General features: G+C 44.2%; 1 protein-coding gene across 1 annotated transcript in view; it reads right to left on the bottom strand.

Annotated features, from left to right (window-relative positions):
• Positions 1-18,800, bottom strand: part of syne1a (spectrin repeat containing, nuclear envelope 1a) — a 130,786-nt gene that overhangs the window by 31,058 nt on the left and 80,928 nt on the right. Inside the window, exons 73-98 of the mRNA XM_046374139.1 lie at positions 17,827-17,973; positions 17,412-17,537; positions 17,111-17,287; positions 16,768-17,033; positions 16,383-16,539; positions 15,884-16,282; positions 14,150-15,754; positions 13,259-13,596; positions 12,990-13,134; positions 12,456-12,674; positions 11,377-11,663; positions 11,049-11,214; positions 10,768-10,923; positions 10,221-10,373; positions 9,381-9,563; positions 9,074-9,211; positions 8,630-8,815; positions 7,897-8,019; positions 7,528-7,710; positions 6,691-6,834; positions 4,827-5,051; positions 2,731-2,871; positions 1,689-1,802; positions 1,371-1,532; positions 712-906; positions 452-625 (exon numbers count right to left, since the gene is read on the bottom strand). Of these exons, the coding sequence (XP_046230095.1) occupies positions 452-625; positions 712-906; positions 1,371-1,532; positions 1,689-1,802; positions 2,731-2,871; positions 4,827-5,051; positions 6,691-6,834; positions 7,528-7,710; positions 7,897-8,019; positions 8,630-8,815; positions 9,074-9,211; positions 9,381-9,563; positions 10,221-10,373; positions 10,768-10,923; positions 11,049-11,214; positions 11,377-11,663; positions 12,456-12,674; positions 12,990-13,134; positions 13,259-13,596; positions 14,150-15,754; positions 15,884-16,282; positions 16,383-16,539; positions 16,768-17,033; positions 17,111-17,287; positions 17,412-17,537; positions 17,827-17,973 (6,309 nt within the window). The remainder of the gene's footprint in view (positions 1-451; positions 626-711; positions 907-1,370; positions 1,533-1,688; positions 1,803-2,730; positions 2,872-4,826; positions 5,052-6,690; positions 6,835-7,527; positions 7,711-7,896; positions 8,020-8,629; positions 8,816-9,073; positions 9,212-9,380; positions 9,564-10,220; positions 10,374-10,767; positions 10,924-11,048; positions 11,215-11,376; positions 11,664-12,455; positions 12,675-12,989; positions 13,135-13,258; positions 13,597-14,149; positions 15,755-15,883; positions 16,283-16,382; positions 16,540-16,767; positions 17,034-17,110; positions 17,288-17,411; positions 17,538-17,826; positions 17,974-18,800) is intronic.

Raw genomic sequence — 18,800 nt, 5'->3', positions numbered from 1 at the left:
GTGAAACCCTAATCTTAATCCCAATGCTCCAATCCTAAAAAAGCGTCAGTGTCTTTGGACAGCAGAGGCCTCCCATTCTGTTGTGTTTTAGTAACAGTCCCATATTCAGTTTTTTTGAGCATGAACAGTTTATGTGTGACTAAAATAGTAACAGTAATATAACCCCAAAGGAAACAATCCAAGGATAGGCGCTATTTATGGAACAGTGAAGAAGCCAGATACTTCACTTTAGCCTTTGATAATTCCCTCTCAATAAAGCAATTGCATACAGACTTCCATACTGTGCCTGCACATATAAAACTGCACATATTAGGAGAGCAGCAAGATGCACCACCATCTACCATGTTGAACAAAACTGTCATTCGTGGGAAGCTTAATGAACCAACTGAAAGTCAACACTCAGTCTACCAGCCAGTTGAGCCTTTGATGACAGTTAAAATTTAAACCTCACCTGACAATCGATGAGCTGCTCCTCCATGTCCAGGTCTTCGTTTAGGGGCTGAAGGGCAGAGCTCAGAGTGGCACGAGTGCTGAGCAACCAGTGGTCAAGCTCCTCTGCTTCGCTGTGGTAACGCTGCAGCGCCTGTTCCTGTCGCTGCTCTTCTAGCTGTTCACTTAACCGCTCCTGCAGCAGTCAATGTGACAGACTGACGTGTTAGATTTGATGATAGATTTGTGAGATGTAACTGAATGTCATTGTTGAGCGCCCACCTCCAGCAGCTGTCGTTTCCCAGAAGCCTTCATTCGAATCGTGGCCATCCTCTCTCCCAACACAGTGAGTGTAGACTGGAGAGCCAAGTGGTCACCAGCCTCCCCATCACTGTCGTTGTCAGCCAGCTCCTCGGAGAAACACATCTGTAACTCGCCAATCTCATCCTGCAGCATCAGGATCTCATCCATCAGAGCCTAGACAGAGATCAGAAAGGAGTGAAGTTGAAATAGATTGGCCTGAAAAAAGGAAAGATTTGAAGAAGATGAATTTGCTTAAAGAAAGGAAAAGGAGACTGACAAGAGGACGGCGAGAGACAGCAGTTAAAAGAGGGTGTTGTCCAAACTGCCTGACAGTAGCGTTACAAAAGGGAACCACGCCAGCCGTTGCTGAGAGCCATGCTATGCTGTCTGTGCAACCGTTGCATGACCTGGTGCAATATTAAACCCCTCAATCACTCCCAGTTTTCTCTGAGTAGGGTAGAGCGGGTTTGTTGTTTCCCAAGAAATATCTTATATCTGCTTTTAAATTCACATGCATCGTGTACGACTTTCAGTGTTGTACATTGTCTGTACTGTACCCCACTCCTCCATTATCTTTCTCTATCACAAACACAATTCCCCCAATGTCTCTAGACCTCTCTGTCTTCCCTCTCCCTCACCTGGTGTGCAGCCATCTGGCTCTCTGGGCTCTTGTTAGGTTCTAGCCCCTCATTTAGAGCTCCCTCGATGGACTCCATCTTGGTGGAAATGGACTGGAGGGACTCCTGATAATGCTGCTGCCGCTCTAGAGCCTCATAGAGACTCTTCTGCTTCTCGCTGATCTGTGATGAGAGAGAGGAGAAAGAGAGGTGAGGTTGCAGTCCATATTTTAGCATTAGTATAGTTTTGCTTGATACACTGCTCCTTGATTTTGTGATAACTGTCATGACTGTCCAATAGTGTCCCAAATCTCAAATGTAGCTGATGATGTGATGTACCACATTCTTGAGTGTTTCCCAGGATCTCTGCAGGTCATCCAGGTTAGCAGCACTGGTCTCCATAGATGGGTCATACAGCTCCTGCAGGGGTGCTCGGCTCAAAGCGCCTCGTCCCTGTGGCAAAAGGAGTGAGGGTATGTTTCAATTGTGTGTGAGCGTGATGTACAATATATGGTGTTTCTGATGTACACTGAAGACAGGGTGTTGGTTCTCCTGTGTTCTCAAACATGCCGCCACATTTGGGGGAAATGTGCTTACATCTGCTGCACATACAGCACTGAAATTATGTGCAACATAGTAATACACTGTGCACACATCTCCCTTGGGTTTTAAACCGAAATGGCAGCTGACTGAGGTCCCAAGAGATTAGTTTCCCATGATACTTTCTTTGCATCACTTTCTGACTGCCTTTAACCTTATTGATTATAGTCTTCTTTGAACAGCTTGACTCTCTAGCACATCACGAGACAGAAATACTCCATCTGCATTTCACAATAATAGCTAAAAACCAACCTTTTGACTTTTGCAGTTTCTCCCAGAACAACACGGTGCTGTGTTTCACTGCTGCATTATTCTGAGCCTCAGATTACACAAATAGCTACTTTATGCTAACTTGGCTCCATTCAGAAAATGAGAATGCAAGTAGCAAACAAATTTTCTTCAGCAAAGCAAAACTGCAAACATAATGTTGATTAACAGAGAAAGCAGGTGCAGCACAGCAACTCTCCATCTGTCTGAAACAGGTGATGATTGGGTCATTGTTTGGTGATGGGGATCAGGTGGTGACGATGGGATGGGGTACAAGGTTAGCATGTCCATTTTAACAAGTCAATTTATCAATTATTAGACAGAAGATGCTAAGAATAAATACTTGGTTGGTGACTCATTAAGATGGACACTTCTGGTGCGAAGGTTACGGTGGTGGTATCTGACTGAGATTTCAGGTGTGAAATGTACAATGGGTAGGTGGCACTATGGAAGCTGGGCAGAATGGGTTCCACTGGAGGACTTTGAAGGTAACCAGGATGGGGTTTTGCAGTACCTGGTTAAGAGGAGTGTCAGCGTTAGCCCCTGGGGAGGGGGAGCGGCAGGCAGGGGGAGAGGAGACCTCACTGTTGGTGCCCTCCTCCCCTGACTCCTCAGTCACAGGGGAGAGGAGTGTGTGGCAGCGGCCGGCTGTCATCTGACCACATACACACCGCACATCGAACGCACACATCAAAAAGAAGCAGGTGTAGGACAAGGGAGGGGGACCAAAGAGAAAATGCCCAGATCAAAGGAGTGAGGAGAAAGAGAGAGGAAAAATGAAGAGAGAGAAGAAGAGAGAGCATCAAAATTAATGGGGGAGTGCAGGTTAGGCAGATTGCAGTGAGCACATTGCTGATTAATTAGATAGCAGGTAATCAAATGAAGACCAGTTAAATCACATTACTGGTATGGATATCAAACACTGCAACCCCTTTGCTATAGCACAGTATTAAAGAGACATAATTTTCTGGAGCATTTCTCTGTGCTAGCAAAAGGACAAACACTCTGATTCAACTGGCAATGCATGAGCCACTAGGACTTTTTTATTTTTTTTTTACAGGACACATCACGGGAAAGTAATGACCATTACCAGGAAGCTGAAAATCACAAATACAGTAAGGGCACACATAAGCACACACTGTTACTACTCACACACATGGTCGTACACACAGTAGAGTTGCAGTTTCAGAACCGCAGTCATTTCCTTTCCATGAGAGACACATTCCATTTTAAGAGGCATCCAAAATGTCAATATCTCACACATGTTTTAACGTTTCCTCTTCTATCTGGCTTTAAGAGAGAAACTACTCACACAGTCTGATGCAAAAGCACAATTTAAAAAAACACGACTAGTAATGTACAGTGAACAATTAACAATAAGAAGTCTCAGGAAATCCACCAAAAGATCATGGCCCAAACTTGAACCAAGTATAGCCAAATCGTGGCATGGCTAACAAAGACTGTACTAGTTAATACAGCAGCAGCAGCTGTCCTAAAAGTAGCACAGTTGTCTTTGTGCTGCATGCTTCAGCAGAGAGGCAGAGCTGAAATGTGAGCCAAGCCCTACTGGGCTGCTTTTTGGCAGTTAATGCAGAACTTGGCCGACTGTCTCAGGACCTTGTTATATTACGATGACTTTCTTTCCTGGGCTTCATGATGCAATGCAGTGTAACGAAGAGCAGCAGCACACCGGCAAGCATGAGAAACTCAGAGGGTTTATATAGTGGGATTAGTTAGAACCTTAACAGTACTGTCACAAAACTGTGGTAAAACGACACAGTCCGAGCAACTTCCCACATTACACACAGACGTATTACACAGTGCTCATACACGAGCACACATTCATTCAGTAATATCCTGTTTCCTGGCCTGCGGAGACCAAACACGCCACAAACAGCAGTGACAGAGCAAAGAAGCAAAGAAGCAAAGAAATCTGAATCAGAAAGGAAAGACAAAGAGGAAGAGAAGGTACTGAGGCGGTTCGTCATGCGTGAACATAAAATGAATGACCGAAATCGAGGGATGAAATGCTGTAGTAGCAGGTAGACAGATTTAGACTAATATAAGGGAAAGAAAGGCGACAGCACAGTATCAGCAAAGTAATACACAGCCAGCATAGTAATGTGTAGGGAGGTACAGGAGAAAAGCCTGAGTTGTTTCTGTGCAATACAAAAACGAGACAGAAAGAAAGGGAAACAGAGAAACAGGGTAACAACAGAGAGAAAGACTCTATTTTGAACTTGAGCTCAGAATAGAGTGGATTCACACAGGGAAAATTTTATGCTGTTGTTAACTTGCATTTAAATTGCACAGATAGAACTTTGAACACCATTTCCAGGAAAATAAGGCTACTAAAGTTAAACTTGTAATCATAACTGCCATACTCAGACATCATCTGATTTGGGATAACTTTTTAATACATCACTGTGTAATGAACTGAAAACACCCACTAGAAAAACCAAAAGCACCCGAGTTTCCCTGGGAATCAATGGCTCAGAGAGGGAGAAGGGACAGAAGATACACATGCAAACTTGGGCCTGACAGGCGCACATCCATGCAGTATGTACATGTGTGAGTCTCTGTGTGTACAAGAAAGGCCTTCCCACTTACCATGACAACGGAGGGGTGTGCTGGAAGCTGCTTGGCAGTAGCAGCGGTTGGCAAAGCACTGGGTAGCTCCTCATCACTCAGCTCCTCCATGCCGTCAGAAAGGCCCTCCACCTCGCTGACTGTCAGCAGCATGGTGGCGTGTTTGGCCTTCACTGTTAGCATCTTACACTTGGAGTGGAGTGAGGCAATCTGCTCCTGGTAGCCACGGATCTTCTGGGCCAGCTCCTGTCAAAACATCACCCCCAAAACAGAAAACACCACCACCACCCCCAGGGTCAGGAGAGTGTGGTTCAGTCCAGTGGAAGATCAATAGTTCCTGGTTAAATAGAATCCTGAAAAAATTGGGTGGTTGAGTTTGCTCAGTGTTGAATGTGGTTCCGGTGCGAGAGAGAAGAGTAAGTGGAGTGGAAGCATTCTCTTCTATCCCCAGTCTCCTGCTTTTTGGCTCCACAGTGTGCAAGCGTAGAAAGAGAACAGCACTGCCTCACTCTCTCTTTTTTTTCTATGGCTCTCTCTCTTCTCTTCTATATCTCTGAGCCAATCAGAGCGGCACAGAGGCGGGTGGCTCAGAGCAGCGGTGAAGCCATCAGACAGGATGTTTGGTTGAGAGACGGAGAGAAAGAGACCCTCGCAGAAATAGCTCAAAATCCCTCAGACACTCCCTCTTCTACACATACACAAATGGCAAGGAATAACAGGAAGTGATCTCACTGCCTGCGCTCCCCCTTCCTTTGCCTGCCACTTCCCTACTCCGCCAATCCTGGAGGCAGATTCCTTTCAACAAAAGAGAGCCATAAGGAGGGAGGGAGTGTTCAGCGAGGAGGAATGACATAGATGGTGTCAAATTACAGCTATGGTATGAGCCAGCAGGCCGGGTCCAGCTCCTCCTTCCCTCCTCCTCCTTCTACTCCCTCTGCTCCGCAGATGGTCAATGCACCGATAATCAGGTCATGTGACTAACTGGGCCAGTGGAGTTGCAGCTATGTGCTGAGCTTAGAGATCAAACTCAGACATAAACACACTGTCGTGACAAGTCACTGTTCAGCACTGGATAGACTGCAGTAGGGAGAAAATGCCTACAAAATGCCAGGTTCAAATATTCCCTGTCAAATATTGGCAGCAGATGAAATCACACAGGGCAAGTTCTAATTGAAATAAAAAAAATGTGTTGCCTCTAGGGAAATTTGATCTGTTTCACTGCAGGTATCTGCCACTTTCAGTCTGCCAACCCCCTCTTTCTCGATCTCCGCATGGAAGATCAAACGCACTTACTCAGCAAAGTACAGCAGCGACTGAAAGCACCGTCATGCAGCTGAGATCCAACTAACCGTCCACACTACATCAAACAGAAATTCTAGTACATTATGCTTACAGGTACCATCAGATAAAGGAGGAATGTGAGTGAAATTTTACTTGTACATGCATGACACAAAAGTCTCCCAGAACTGCTTTATGTGGTCGTACTGCTCTGATAACAAAGTTCAAAGGGGCAGCCCCTCTTAGTCTGGGGTTTCTGGTAATTTCAAAGGCACAGCAAGTAATTATAAATGGCTCAGCGGCTAAACTAAAACCACACAGTCTAACACACAACTACTCTAAGATACACAGTACATTTCCTGCTGAATCAACTTCTCTTTTTATGCTGTTTTGCATTGTTGGAAAGTAAAGGAAACCTTTAATGACTTAAATTCTCTTTGTCTCTTTGATGGTGAAGAAACTGGTTTCATTAGAAAATCCATTTTTGGAATTTCTTTTTTGCAAATGAATGCCCACAATTTTGGAGTGATATGTTTAAAAATTACAAATACAGTTATTTTGATGAATACATGAGAGACAAAGTGTGTGTGTGTGTGTGTTTGCTCACCTCATGGTGGTGTATTTGAGCCTGAAGTTCTTGTATGTTATTGGTGGAGACGGGTCGGTCTTGAATGATGCGGTGAGCCTCTTCTATTAATCGCTGGAGGTTCTTCACTTCCTGTTCATACTGCTCATACTGCACCACGGCCTCCTGGGAAAGAGGAAACATAACAAGATTGAAGAAGGACCAGCGTATTTTTTTAAAGCATTCATAAAACTGATTATTCTATTATTGGTCTGTGATGGGCATTGATCTTTTAAAGCCTCTGTATGGCTAAAATTCCAAGATAAAATGCAGGATTTCTGGTCATATACATATTCAAGATATATTTATACGAGCAGTTATTCTCAATATGTCCCTGAGTTAGATCAGACAGGCAGATGCATAGTTTCAAATCTTGGTGTGTTTGGTGAAAATAGTGAGACATTAGATGTTTGTCCTCCAGACAGTCCCAGAAGGTCACTTGGTTCTTTCTCTGAAGGCTAATCTTGTCTAAAATGAGCTTAAAAGCATCAGCACACAACCTAAGGACTGGAGGATAACACTGGTCTGATGAGGGCTCAAAGGAAACACAGACATTCCTGAGAAGGCCTGTTAGGGCACTGCAGCAGAATGTTTCACGGTATGTGACAAGGCAGATAATTTGGTAGTTTTTTTATGGAAAAAAGCAATAGTCAAAATGTTAGATAAATAAACACTTCTCTACGGTGTTATACCACTTTGACTGGTGATGTTATACATTAACAGGATAGTATCATTCTCAGCTCTGTTAGTGGTTATTCAATTTGGCCTGATACATGACACCTGACCAACAGCATTTGTGATGTACAGGCTGCCCTCTACCTGCAGGATGTTGCACTGCTGGATGGTGGTGTGCTGCAGTTGGCTGGCCTCTTGCTGCAGAGTCTGAGCTGTGCGGCAGATAGGCAGGTTGGCCAGTACCTCCTCTGGTAGCCGGAGGGCGCTCTGACACTGCTGTACTGCCACCACCTGCTGCTTGAAGCCCTCCATTTCCACCAACAGACGCTTATGAAGGAATGAATTGGCATATTAGACAGTAAGGTTGACTTATTGGGTCGCACATGTTTGTGGACGTCATAATGCAGCTGCACGCATGCACTGAAGACATGTGCAGTATTTTTTCTTCTAGAATCTTTAATTCATAAATGCTGATTATAATCTTATAAATTTTATTTAAATGTGTTTGTTTACCTGTCTCTGTGTGAGCTGCTCTCTGAGGCTGAGCCTGTTGAGATCTGGAGAGGCTAGTGTGACCTGGATCTGGTCTACAGAAGCATGGAGGATCTTTACCTCAGCCTCCAAATGCAGCATGTCCTGAGAAGATATGCAGACGAATGGTCTCTGGTAGGAGCAGCTATATCATAAGTATCATTGTAGCTCTTATACACAAAAATTAAAAAACTGATTTACAAAATCTATTATTATGACTGATTTTGACCTGTTCTGAGTAACTGATATTTCAATCACACCAGTCTGCAAAAGTGTATTTCCAATTCACTTCAGAAATTCAGTAAAAATGCAGGTATGTCTCTAAAACAAAACTCTTCATTTGCAATTTCCAGTTGACACAGATTTAATGTGAGTGGAAACTAAATGACCACTGTGCTATGTTGACACTCTAGAAAAAAAAAGAAGTCCAAACTCACAGGAGTTGGGAATTGCTAACAGATTTCCAAACAGACAATGTTATTAGCAACAATCAGCAACAGACTGTCATCTGGGTACCAGATGTAAGGCAGTCAGATTAGTGTAACATATTACTGCTGCACAAGCTAAAACGGTGCATACAGTCATGACAGTGTAATACTACGTGAATGACCATAAGGGGGCACTGTTGGGCTGTAGCTCTGGTGAATTTGTCTCACTCCAGGGGAATGTGAATCTCTTGATGTGCACCAAAATGCCTGAAGTTAATGTCATTTACCTTTGCTGCATCCTGCAGACTCTGGAGGCGTGTCTTAGCAGTTTGCTGCAGCTCCTCTGAGCATCTGCTGAGATGTTTTACCTGCTGGATCCACCCTTCTGTCTGCAGCACCTCCCCCAGCTGCACCTCCCTTTCCCCCATAGCCTCCAAGTCACCATGGAGACCCCGACACTCCCGCAGCAATGCCTGTCATGATAGGAACATAAATTTACATTATGTTCATGTACATTATGTGACATTTCATTGAGAAATAAAACAAGTGTGAGAATCTAATTGGATTTAAATCTATGAGGCAACTTCAGATTTATGAGGTTTATGCAGTAAATACTAATATTTATTTTTGTGGAAAAATAAATATAAAATGTACCTGAACCCAATTTTTCGCAGCAGTTGTCGGATTTGAAACCATTCCCATACCCTGCTGTGTAACTCATTAGGACTCACCTGATGTGCACGAATTTGCTCCTGCAGCTGGGACGCAGTGCTCCAAACGATACTACTGGAGACCAGAGCCTCTGCCTTTTCTGCCCAGCCCAAAATGAATGACCTCATACCCTGATATTCCTCCATCTGTCTCTCTGCCTGCTCACGAGACAAAGATCAAGATCAGAAAGACAGAATTAACGCAGATGAAAATGAATTAAGCACCATGCAATCTCAAACAACAAAACTAGATAATCTCAACAAAATTCTGACAATTCAAAAATCTATATATTTTTACACAACACGGTGAACTGAGCGGACATCTCACCCTCTTCAGTCTGTTTGCTCTATCCTGGACCTGCTGCATGGTGTGGCGTTGAACCTCTGTCAGTTTAGCCACAGCATCACCCAGCTGCTTACATAGCAGAGGGTTCTGCTCCCCAAACTCCTGAACTGCTACTCCTAACTCAGCCAGAGAGCGGCCGCAGCATTCACACTCTTCACAAAGAGCCTGTAAGAAAGGAGAGGAGAGTAAAAAGGTGGGGCGAAAAAGAACGAGAAGAAGAGAAAGAACAAACGACAAGGTGAGTTTATGTGTGGTTTAAAACTGCAACAGTGAGAGCTAAATGAACTGTTCAACACTTTGAGATGTACGCTTATTCTCCTCTTTGTCACGAGTTTGATAAGAAACCACTTGCCTGATTAAGCAGTAAATATGAAGCTACAGCCAGCAATAGGTTTGCTTCGCATAAAGAATGGAGACATCCCAAAAACAAAGTGTAATGATGTTGTTGTTTCAATCAATTAACTTTTTCAAAAGTGTTGGCAGGTGGAACAGTTAAAAAAAACCCCCACTACACACACACACACACACACACACACACACACACACACACACACACACACACACACAGGCTTTGCGGGTCTACATGTGGCCAGAGGAGAGAGAGAAGAAAAAAGTTGGGCCGACAAGAAGGACAACAGGAGGGAAGGGGCTCAGACTCCCATCTGAAATACTCCTCTCAGAAGTGGGTCATCGTTGAAGGCAGAATTCAGTGCATGCCATTCCAACTCTCACACTCTCATTAACCTCAACATCTGCAAAATGAATAGCCAATTTAACAGGGGTTAATCGTTTGTTAATTAGTCAATCTGTCTGCTTGATTACTTTAGTCTCTTCTTTGGCTTCCTCCAGTTCGGCACCCTTGTCTTCCAATTTGTGAGCGATGGTCTTCAGCTTCACCTCGATGTCTTGGAGTCTAGAGCTGAAGTCCTCTTTCACATCTCTGGTCTGTTGCACCTCCCTTTCCCTCGCTTGGACCTAAGGCAGGTGGCAGAAACACATACGTATACACAACATAAACCTTAGAATAATGCTAAATGGTTACAGATATTTGCATGCATTCCCTGGATACACAAAAAGCCCTGCAGCAGGGAAGTCATGCACCTGCCCACACACACACTGCTCCTATGTGTTCCACTGCATGTTGCGTGTGTGTGTTTCAATCAGTGATGGGTTAAATGCACAGAAAAAATTTTGGTGTATGTAAAAAATAAAGTTTGAAATTTGAAGTTTTTGAAGTTTGAAGTTAAAAGAAACTTGAGTGAGAAATTTGAGTGTTTAGTCACACTATTTGAAAACAAACCGATGAAAACAGCCGTTTAACACAACACAACACTTAATAAACTGTTATAGCGTAGCCAAGAGAGGTCACCTGGTCTTCGGCGGAGCCCAGAGCCAGAGCCACCTCAGCCAGCTGCATGCTGAGCTCAGAGGGCAGACCAGCCTGCAGGTCCTGGTACTTGGACTGCTGCAGCTCTGTCATGCGCTCCACACTCTGACGCCTGCTGATGACCTCACCATGTGCAGTCTGCAACACAAACAACATCACATGATGGCTGCAAAGTCACATAAGCTGGGCTTCTGTACTTATGTGACAAAGGCATGTCTGTTAGTCCTTATGTGTAAGGTGTGTTTGTGCAAATAGATGCCTACCTCTAGCTCTTGCAGCAGTGAGTCCAGGTCTGCAGTGGGACTCAGCAATAGGCCACGGGTATCCTGGATCCATCCTTTGACCAAGCCCAACTCCCTCTCAACCTCTTCCCTCTCCCTCAACTCCTGGTGTACCTGAGCCCTGCTGGCTCGTACTCGTGACACAAGGCTGGACAAGACACAATGGTAAAAACCATATAAAACGTCCAAGTCTAAAAGGGATATTCATTTAATTTTCTACAAAATTATATGTACATTGCATAGAAATAGAAATTAATGTGGTGAATCCTGCTTTGGTTGTCAGAGACAGCTACAGAACTGAGTTGCTAACCTGTCGTATTGCTCCTGCATGCTTTTGATCTCTTGCAGGCAAGGTGTCTCCTCATGTCCATTCTCTGTCTTTTTGTCCATTCCTTCCTCCTCTTCCTCTTCTCCTCTGAGATTGCGAGTGTGTTGTGCCAGTAGGGCCAAGATGGACTGCTCCCGCTCCACCTCCAGACTGAAGGAGTCATGGTACTCCTGAAGGCTCTGAAGTGCCGCCCTGGTAGCAGCCTTCTCAACTGTGCTGTCTGGGACGCGACCGTGGAGGTCTTGGGACACAGAGCGCACCTTGTCCATCTGAGGGAAATTCATGTTCAAAGATTCAGGTTCAGTTCAAACAGTTTAAGGGTCTACTGTGAGAAACTGGATACTTTACCCTCACCATCAATCTAAAAATCCTTGCAGCTAAGGTAAAACAATTTCAGAACAAAATAAGAGTAACCCCACCTGTGACATTTCTAAATTTCACTAATAATCAAAATTTTTATCTACAGCATACAGTATTTGTCATGATAGTCACTGGTAGTCAGAGGCAGAAACAAGAGCCTAAAGAGATTCAAGGGCAGAGAGTGACATCATGTCCAGGGGGAACAAAGGGACCATAGAAAGCCAGTGGACAACAGGAAACGTGCCACATATGAGGAAGTGACCACCATTCCTTACAGTGTGACCTAATTTCCCTTTTAGAAGCAGTGCTTTGTGGGAATTCTTGGGAGCTGACATCTTTCACACTTGAAATGGGTCGAAAGGCGGGAAAACGCTTGATGACACAGTGTTTTGGCAGGAGGAAACAACTGGCCTGGAGCCTGGAGTTACATCACAGCACACCAACTGGTATATAATTGTTGCTGCATATGACCTAAATCAGTCGAAGTGAAAGCAGTTTTCTAGACTTGTGTGTTTGTTGGAGGTTATAATGTGATTACAAACAGCTTCTGTGGACTGTGGGCACGCTTGATGGTTAGTTTACCACTGTACATGTTCACTATTAAAGCACACTCACAGTATGTAGTTGAGCATGTTGAGCACACACACACACACACACAGGAAACCCTGTACAGGATCACCAACACATGCATCCACTCTTACCTTCTCAGTGAAGTTCCTCCACTCTCTTGCAGTGTCCTCCAGTGCCCTCTCCTGGGCTTGGGCCACACTGCGGAGCCTGGTCCACCGTTGCCACAGTGACGACACACAGTGGCTGGTGATGGCTTTGCTGGACTCAGAGATGATTTGCTCCAACTCTGTCGCATTCTCTTTCAAAGCATTTAGAGGCAGCTCAAGCAGGTCGATGTGAGCCACCAGAGACTACAGCCAAAAGATGACAACAGATACACAAGTCTTTTCTTAAATGCAATCTTTTAAAACATTTATACTGTAGAAAACTAAAACTGTCTGTTTCTAAAAAGAAACAACTCTGCAGTTGCATAGTTAAAGGAAGAATAATGCATAAAGACTGTTTAAATATTAATAAGCAGCTGCTTCCATGACTAGAACAAATGTTGGAATTTAAAATAAAAGTCTCAGGGGACATTGCACATGCGAGCTAGACGATTTCTAAATTCAATGGATATCCCTTTTCTACAGCTTTTTCTGTCTTAAGAGTGTAAGACAGTGTCCCACCTTGTATCTCTGACACTTTTCCTCTGCCTGCTGGATACTGACAGCCTTAGCTGTAGTGAACATGGCCATCTTGCGTTCAGCATCATTCATCTGCTCAACCAGCGTCTCCTTCTCATGTTGAAAGGATGTCCAAAGAGCTGTACAACTGAGAAAAAAACAACAACTTATAGACTGCTATGGAGGGCAATATATTATTAAAATACGCATCATATGGACTGCACCAGCTGTGTATACATGTCAGTATCCTCGACATCGACACTAATACACACCTCTGGAGCACATCTCTGTAAGTAATGAGTTGCTGTTTGACCTCTGTGCCTCTCAGCTGCATTGCCTCAGCTTTTACTCTTAGTTCACTCAATGCTCCTGGTTCCATAACATCTTTCAGCAAAGGATCCAAAGTCCTGAGCTCCTTTAAAGCAGCTGTGAAGTTCTTTTCCTCAGCTGAAATTTCTTCCAGGTCCTGCAGACAATCTGTCTGGTTCTCAAGCTCCACCCCTGAACGGGCCCTCTGGAGCACAGCCGCAGCAGAGTCCAGCCAAGTGTGCATGGACTGCAGAGATAAGTGGTGCCTCTGGGCCAGGGAAAGAGCTTGATCCACAGCCAGCTAGAATATGCAGAAGGTGATTTCATTAACCTCAGGTTTTGCTTCTTTCTACACAAATTTCACACAAATGAAAGTAGAAATGCCCCTCTAATTAATGTACAGTATGTCTGCAGATGTGTAACAAGTTTTGTTCCAGAGGGTTAATGCAGTAACATGTACACTAAAAGTGGTTGTCACTAATTGCGGTTTTAATACAGCTTTCTCTCAATATGACCTGAGCAGGGAAGGATTTACTTATTCTTCAACATGACAGACTCTTTGGGATATGGTATTTAAGCACATTAAATGGTTACAAGAGTTCTAAATTAATGGCATAAGTACTTGTTGAAACTTCATGAAATCTCTTGAACTTCCCTTGGCCTATTAATATTGATAATATGGCAAAACAGAAGACTAATAATATTCAGAGAGAGTCAAGTCATGAATGATTGATCAGATTCCTGACGTTTTTCAGGATGTGAATTTGGCTGAGGTGGTGACTTCCATTCAGTTTTGATCAGACTGTTTGAGGGACAGGATATGATTGTTATTTCCGAATAACATGAACACATACCTGCTTTTTGCTAATTTCTTGTTGAACTTCAGCTCCCAGCTTTACCAGCTCCTGTAGTTTCTCTTCTATGTGGGCAGGAACAGTTTCTTTTCTGCTACAATACCTTTGTTTTTCTCTGCTACCCAAGGCATCTCCTATCCTCAATATACTTTTCACTTCCTCTTCCACGATCTTTAGTTTACGCATCTCCTCATATACCCTTTCAGTTTTGACCTCTGAAAACGTCAGTGGCATTTCCAGTTTATCCTTGATGTGTGTCAACCATTCCAACATTTTCTCAGTCTCTTTTGCGAAATCCTCATTCTTTGTCATCTTTGTTTCACTTTCTTCGACAAAACGCTTTACCTCTAATCGTAAAGACTGCAGTGATTCGACCTGCAGTGTTGTTTCTTGAAAGGCAGCGGTACCAAACTTCAGACCAAGGCCTTCAGTTTGTTGGATACATTCTTCAGCCTGACAACTTGCACAATCCACACTTTCGAGCAGCGAATACAGACTTGTGATTTTAACCATGACACCCAGTTCTGTGTCTGGCTTTAGTCTGGTCAGCTTCTCTTTTGCAGACTTAAACTCCAAGTCCATTTTGGTAGACACTCTGTTGTGTTCAACAAGTGTTTTCAAGCAGTCATTTAAGTGTTTAATTTTCTCATCATTTGTCCTCTTCAGAGTGTTGTAAAGACACACCAGCTGCTGTGTCTCTTCAGTTCTGTATTGCTGACCCCTACTGAGAAACCCCTCATTTTTGCCATGCAGATCTCTCACAGCGGGGCTAATATGGAATAAACTTTCACCTATATTTCTGTGTTCATTAATTAGACAAACAAGTTCGTCCTCTCTAATACTGATACTCTGCTTCGCCAGATTGTCAAACTGCTCCTGAAGCTCCTCCAGTGCATTACAAGTAATATCAAAGAAAGTGCTGAACTCTTTTTGCTCCACGATGATTTGTTGGACTCTGTCTTTTTTCTCTTTTGCGAGAGCTAGGATGGCATTGTACTGCTGAGGCAGGGCATTCAGCCTCTCATCAAGGTAGCAATGATCAATCTCATTCAGAGTAGGTAGGATCTCTTGACCTATTCTTTGGACAATAAGAAGTAGGTTCTCGTACTCTGAAGCTTGTTCCAGAACATTCTGAAAGTCAGACAGCTGTGTTTGCAACTCTGAGCTATCTTCAATGTTGCTTAAATTGACTTCAGGGAAGGTGATGGCATCTGCTCCTCTCAACCAGCGGCAGGTCTTATCCAGGTCAACCTGGAAGTACTTCCTGGAGGTCAGGGCTTTCTCTAAGTCTGTGAGACGCTGGGTGGTCCTCTGGAGGGCTGTTTCAAATGCTGCCTGTAGCTTTTCAAGTCTCACCAGGGTTTCTGCTCTCTCTTTGTCAGTGGCATCTCTTTCCAGCTCTCGCCCTTGTACCCAGAGAGATGCCAGCTCTCTCTGGTATGCTCGTAAACCGCTCTGGACACCCCGACAAGCAGTAACCTGTTTTCCTAGATCACCAGGAAGAAGCGCTATGTGGTCATCTATCAAAGCCTTCCTCTCCTGTTGCTGCACCCATGATAATGCTCTTCCCAGGCCTTGAAGGAATTGTGTCCTCTCTGTGAAGGCCTAGAGTAGAAAAATTTAACATGGGTTTGTTTTTTTGTACTACCTGGTTTCTTGAACAGATCAAAAGAAAATTAAGTCCTTCTGGACATTATTAAAATTTGACTTCCATCTGATATAAAAATCTTTTACCTTACTTAGGTACTTCCTCCTTTGGGCAACCCGAGTCCCCAGAACCTCCACCTCAGTCTGGGCTTGTTCAACAAGCTCCTGTAGGCATCTCTTCTCACTTAGGCCCAGTCTGGAGGCCACAACCTGGGCCTCGGTCACTGCCTGACCCAGCAGCTGCTGACGAGCCTCCAGTTCTACACACACACTCAAATGGTCAAACAGAAAACTCTGTGCCAGGTCGGGGGGTGGACTGGTTTTCACTGCAGAGGTCAGAGCCGGCCGCTGTTCCTCCACCCACTCCCGGGCATCCTTCAGCTGGCCTTCAACACGTGCAAGATCCTCTAGTGTCTGTGCAGAGTCCTGTATCTTCTGTTGAATCACGGTTTCAAGTTGGGCCCAGCGCTGTTCCAAATGACCCACCTAGTAAAGGGCAGAACACTATAAAACTGGACCCAGTAGTTATACCCTATGTTACTATAAGCTTACTATAATCCAAAGAACTATGAAAATGGAGCTCCACCTGTTGCTTGACCAATTCCTTGTCTAGCAGGCTCAGTCGAGGCAGGATGGCTTGTTTCTGGTCTCTGAGGTCTTCTAGAATTGCTTTCTGCTCCTCTAGATCACTGGAAAGCTTCCTCAGAGCCTCTAGATGTTCACTAGTACTCTCTGTGTCCGCCCTAGGTAAACACAAGCATCAATTAAGGGACACCTTGTCTTTGTAGTAGTATAATAATAAATACATACAGTAATTATTTTGGCTTACATGTGGACACAGGGGTGACTGTAACATCAGAGGAAGTGTATGTGTGTGTAAACAGTAAATATTGTATATGTAGTCTCCTCAATAAAAAATACACCTGATTGGAAATTAATGAGGTAAAAAAAGAAACATCACAGCTTGATACCTGGCGAGGTAGTCCCATTCTCTGGAAACTTGGTGGAAGAGTTCCTCCACAGAAACAACAATCTCCTGGTACTCCCCACTTCGCTGCATGTCCTCCCCCCGCTGGGACTCCAGTTCTTCTGCCCGCTGGCCCAGGTCCATCCAGCTTCTCCTCAGTCTCCTTATCTCCTCCAGGGCAGGAGACACCTGTCCATCTGTCAGCCTACCAATAGCTTCATTCAGATGGGTTACCTCAGACTGTTTCTCCCTAATCTGCTGAAGGAATTCCTGCAGGAAAGATCAGCAATATTCACAGTCACACCGAAGTCAAGTTTTATTTGACTAACTTGATTTGATTTACTGACCTGTGCCTTATCCAACTGGTTCTGTGCAATCTTGGGCTCCAGCTCTGCAGGTCTCCTGATGAGGCTCTGAAGTTGCTGCTCTGTCTCTCTCAGCTGCATCTCCAGATCTGCCTTTTGCTCCTCAATGTCCCTCCAGCTGTCTGCTACCTCCTCACAAAGCAGCATACGCTCTTCAATCTATATGCAATGGAATTAAATCATGACAAAGTATTCAATTTTTAAAGCTGAACAGCTGAGTATAACAGCTGCAAACACTAACCCTGAAACTGTCTATCTTTTGTTTAATGGTTTGATAACTGACCTGCAGTTTGACCTGCTGGATAGCTGCTGCAGTCTCCCTGACCCTCGTCTCAGACAGGTCACATGCTGAGCACAGAAGCTGGAGGTAAGTGCTGGCCTGTTCCTGTAGAGCCCGCTCCTGCTTTACCTGTTAAAACAGTATGTTGTGTATGTTAATGGTCCAGTCATTTTACTGCCTGATCATGTTATCCCTTCTCCAAAATCTGCATGACAACACATACTTTGCAGGCATTTGGTTTGCCATCCAAAAACTTGCAATCAAGCAAATTGTCTTTGAGATTCCTATTTGATTTAGTGTATATGATTACTATTAACTCAAATTTAATCAATTGTAATCAAAATTACAGTAAGCAACCAATCAGTAATTATGTCCCTTAAGCTTCTCTTTGTTAAGAATTGAGTACTGGCTGACTGACCTGCAGTAGTGCTTTCTCCAGGCTGAGAGGAGGATGTGCAGGAGGCTCTGGTTCCTCTGAGATGGAAGTTAACCAGGTTTGGCACTGCTGCAGTGTATCTTGGAGGCTCACATGTCTCTGTAACTCATGGTCCAGACTCTGATACACCTGTAAGACATGACAGATACGTTTCAGTGCAAAACATCTGTACTGTCATCCATCAATAAAGACCAAAATAATATTGAAAAGACCTTCAATACTGAGATACATGAAATCTATGGTCCTGAAGCACCTACATAACAAACTGAAGTGAGGACCAAATATCTTCTACTAACAATAGCAAAACACACACATGTAGTGGTACAAAGATAAAGTGAAAGAAACCGTAAATGTTGCCGGTCGAGACTGCCTGACTGAGGAGCTCTGAAGCCTGAATAGCATGACCAAAGACACAATAAATGATACAACCCGAACAAGTAAGCAGTTATGCAGTGTTGTATTTAACAGGTGGTAAATGTGGAGGCGTCTGTGCCCTTCAGGGGAGAGCGAAACAGCAAGGTCTGATTGACAGTGTTAATATGAGAGCCCGAAAAAGGGAAGGGAGGGGGGGCAATGTACTGGCAAACTGCCCATTGTATTTGGCAAAGGCTAGAAGGTTGGCATGCTGGCAAATGACAGGCAGGATATTAGAGCTGTGTTGTGCTGGGACACAGTTGGCAGCCATTGCAACACTAGAGGCGCAGTTGTAGGGAAGCCAGCAGCATAGTGGTAAAGTGTGGCTGGATCACACAATGCCAGATTGGATGTGTGAGTGCTGGTGGAGGTGGTGTCTTGGGAGGTGAGCTATGATGACAGAGCTGAGATTGCCAAAATGACAGAGTGGGGCTGGATTAGAGGGCTCGCCAGATCTACTGAATAGTGGCGTGTGACCATTTTTGGCTCAGGCATGAAAAAGTGGAGTTGACAGGGGATATACCGAGATTAATATGGAGAGA

The sequence above is a fragment of the Scatophagus argus genome, chromosome 19 (genome assembly GCF_020382885.2).
Source record: "Scatophagus argus isolate fScaArg1 chromosome 19, fScaArg1.pri, whole genome shotgun sequence".
NCBI classification, from domain to species: Eukaryota; Metazoa; Chordata; class Actinopteri; family Scatophagidae; genus Scatophagus; species Scatophagus argus.
This window is presented reverse-complemented; position numbering and strand designations above follow the sequence as displayed.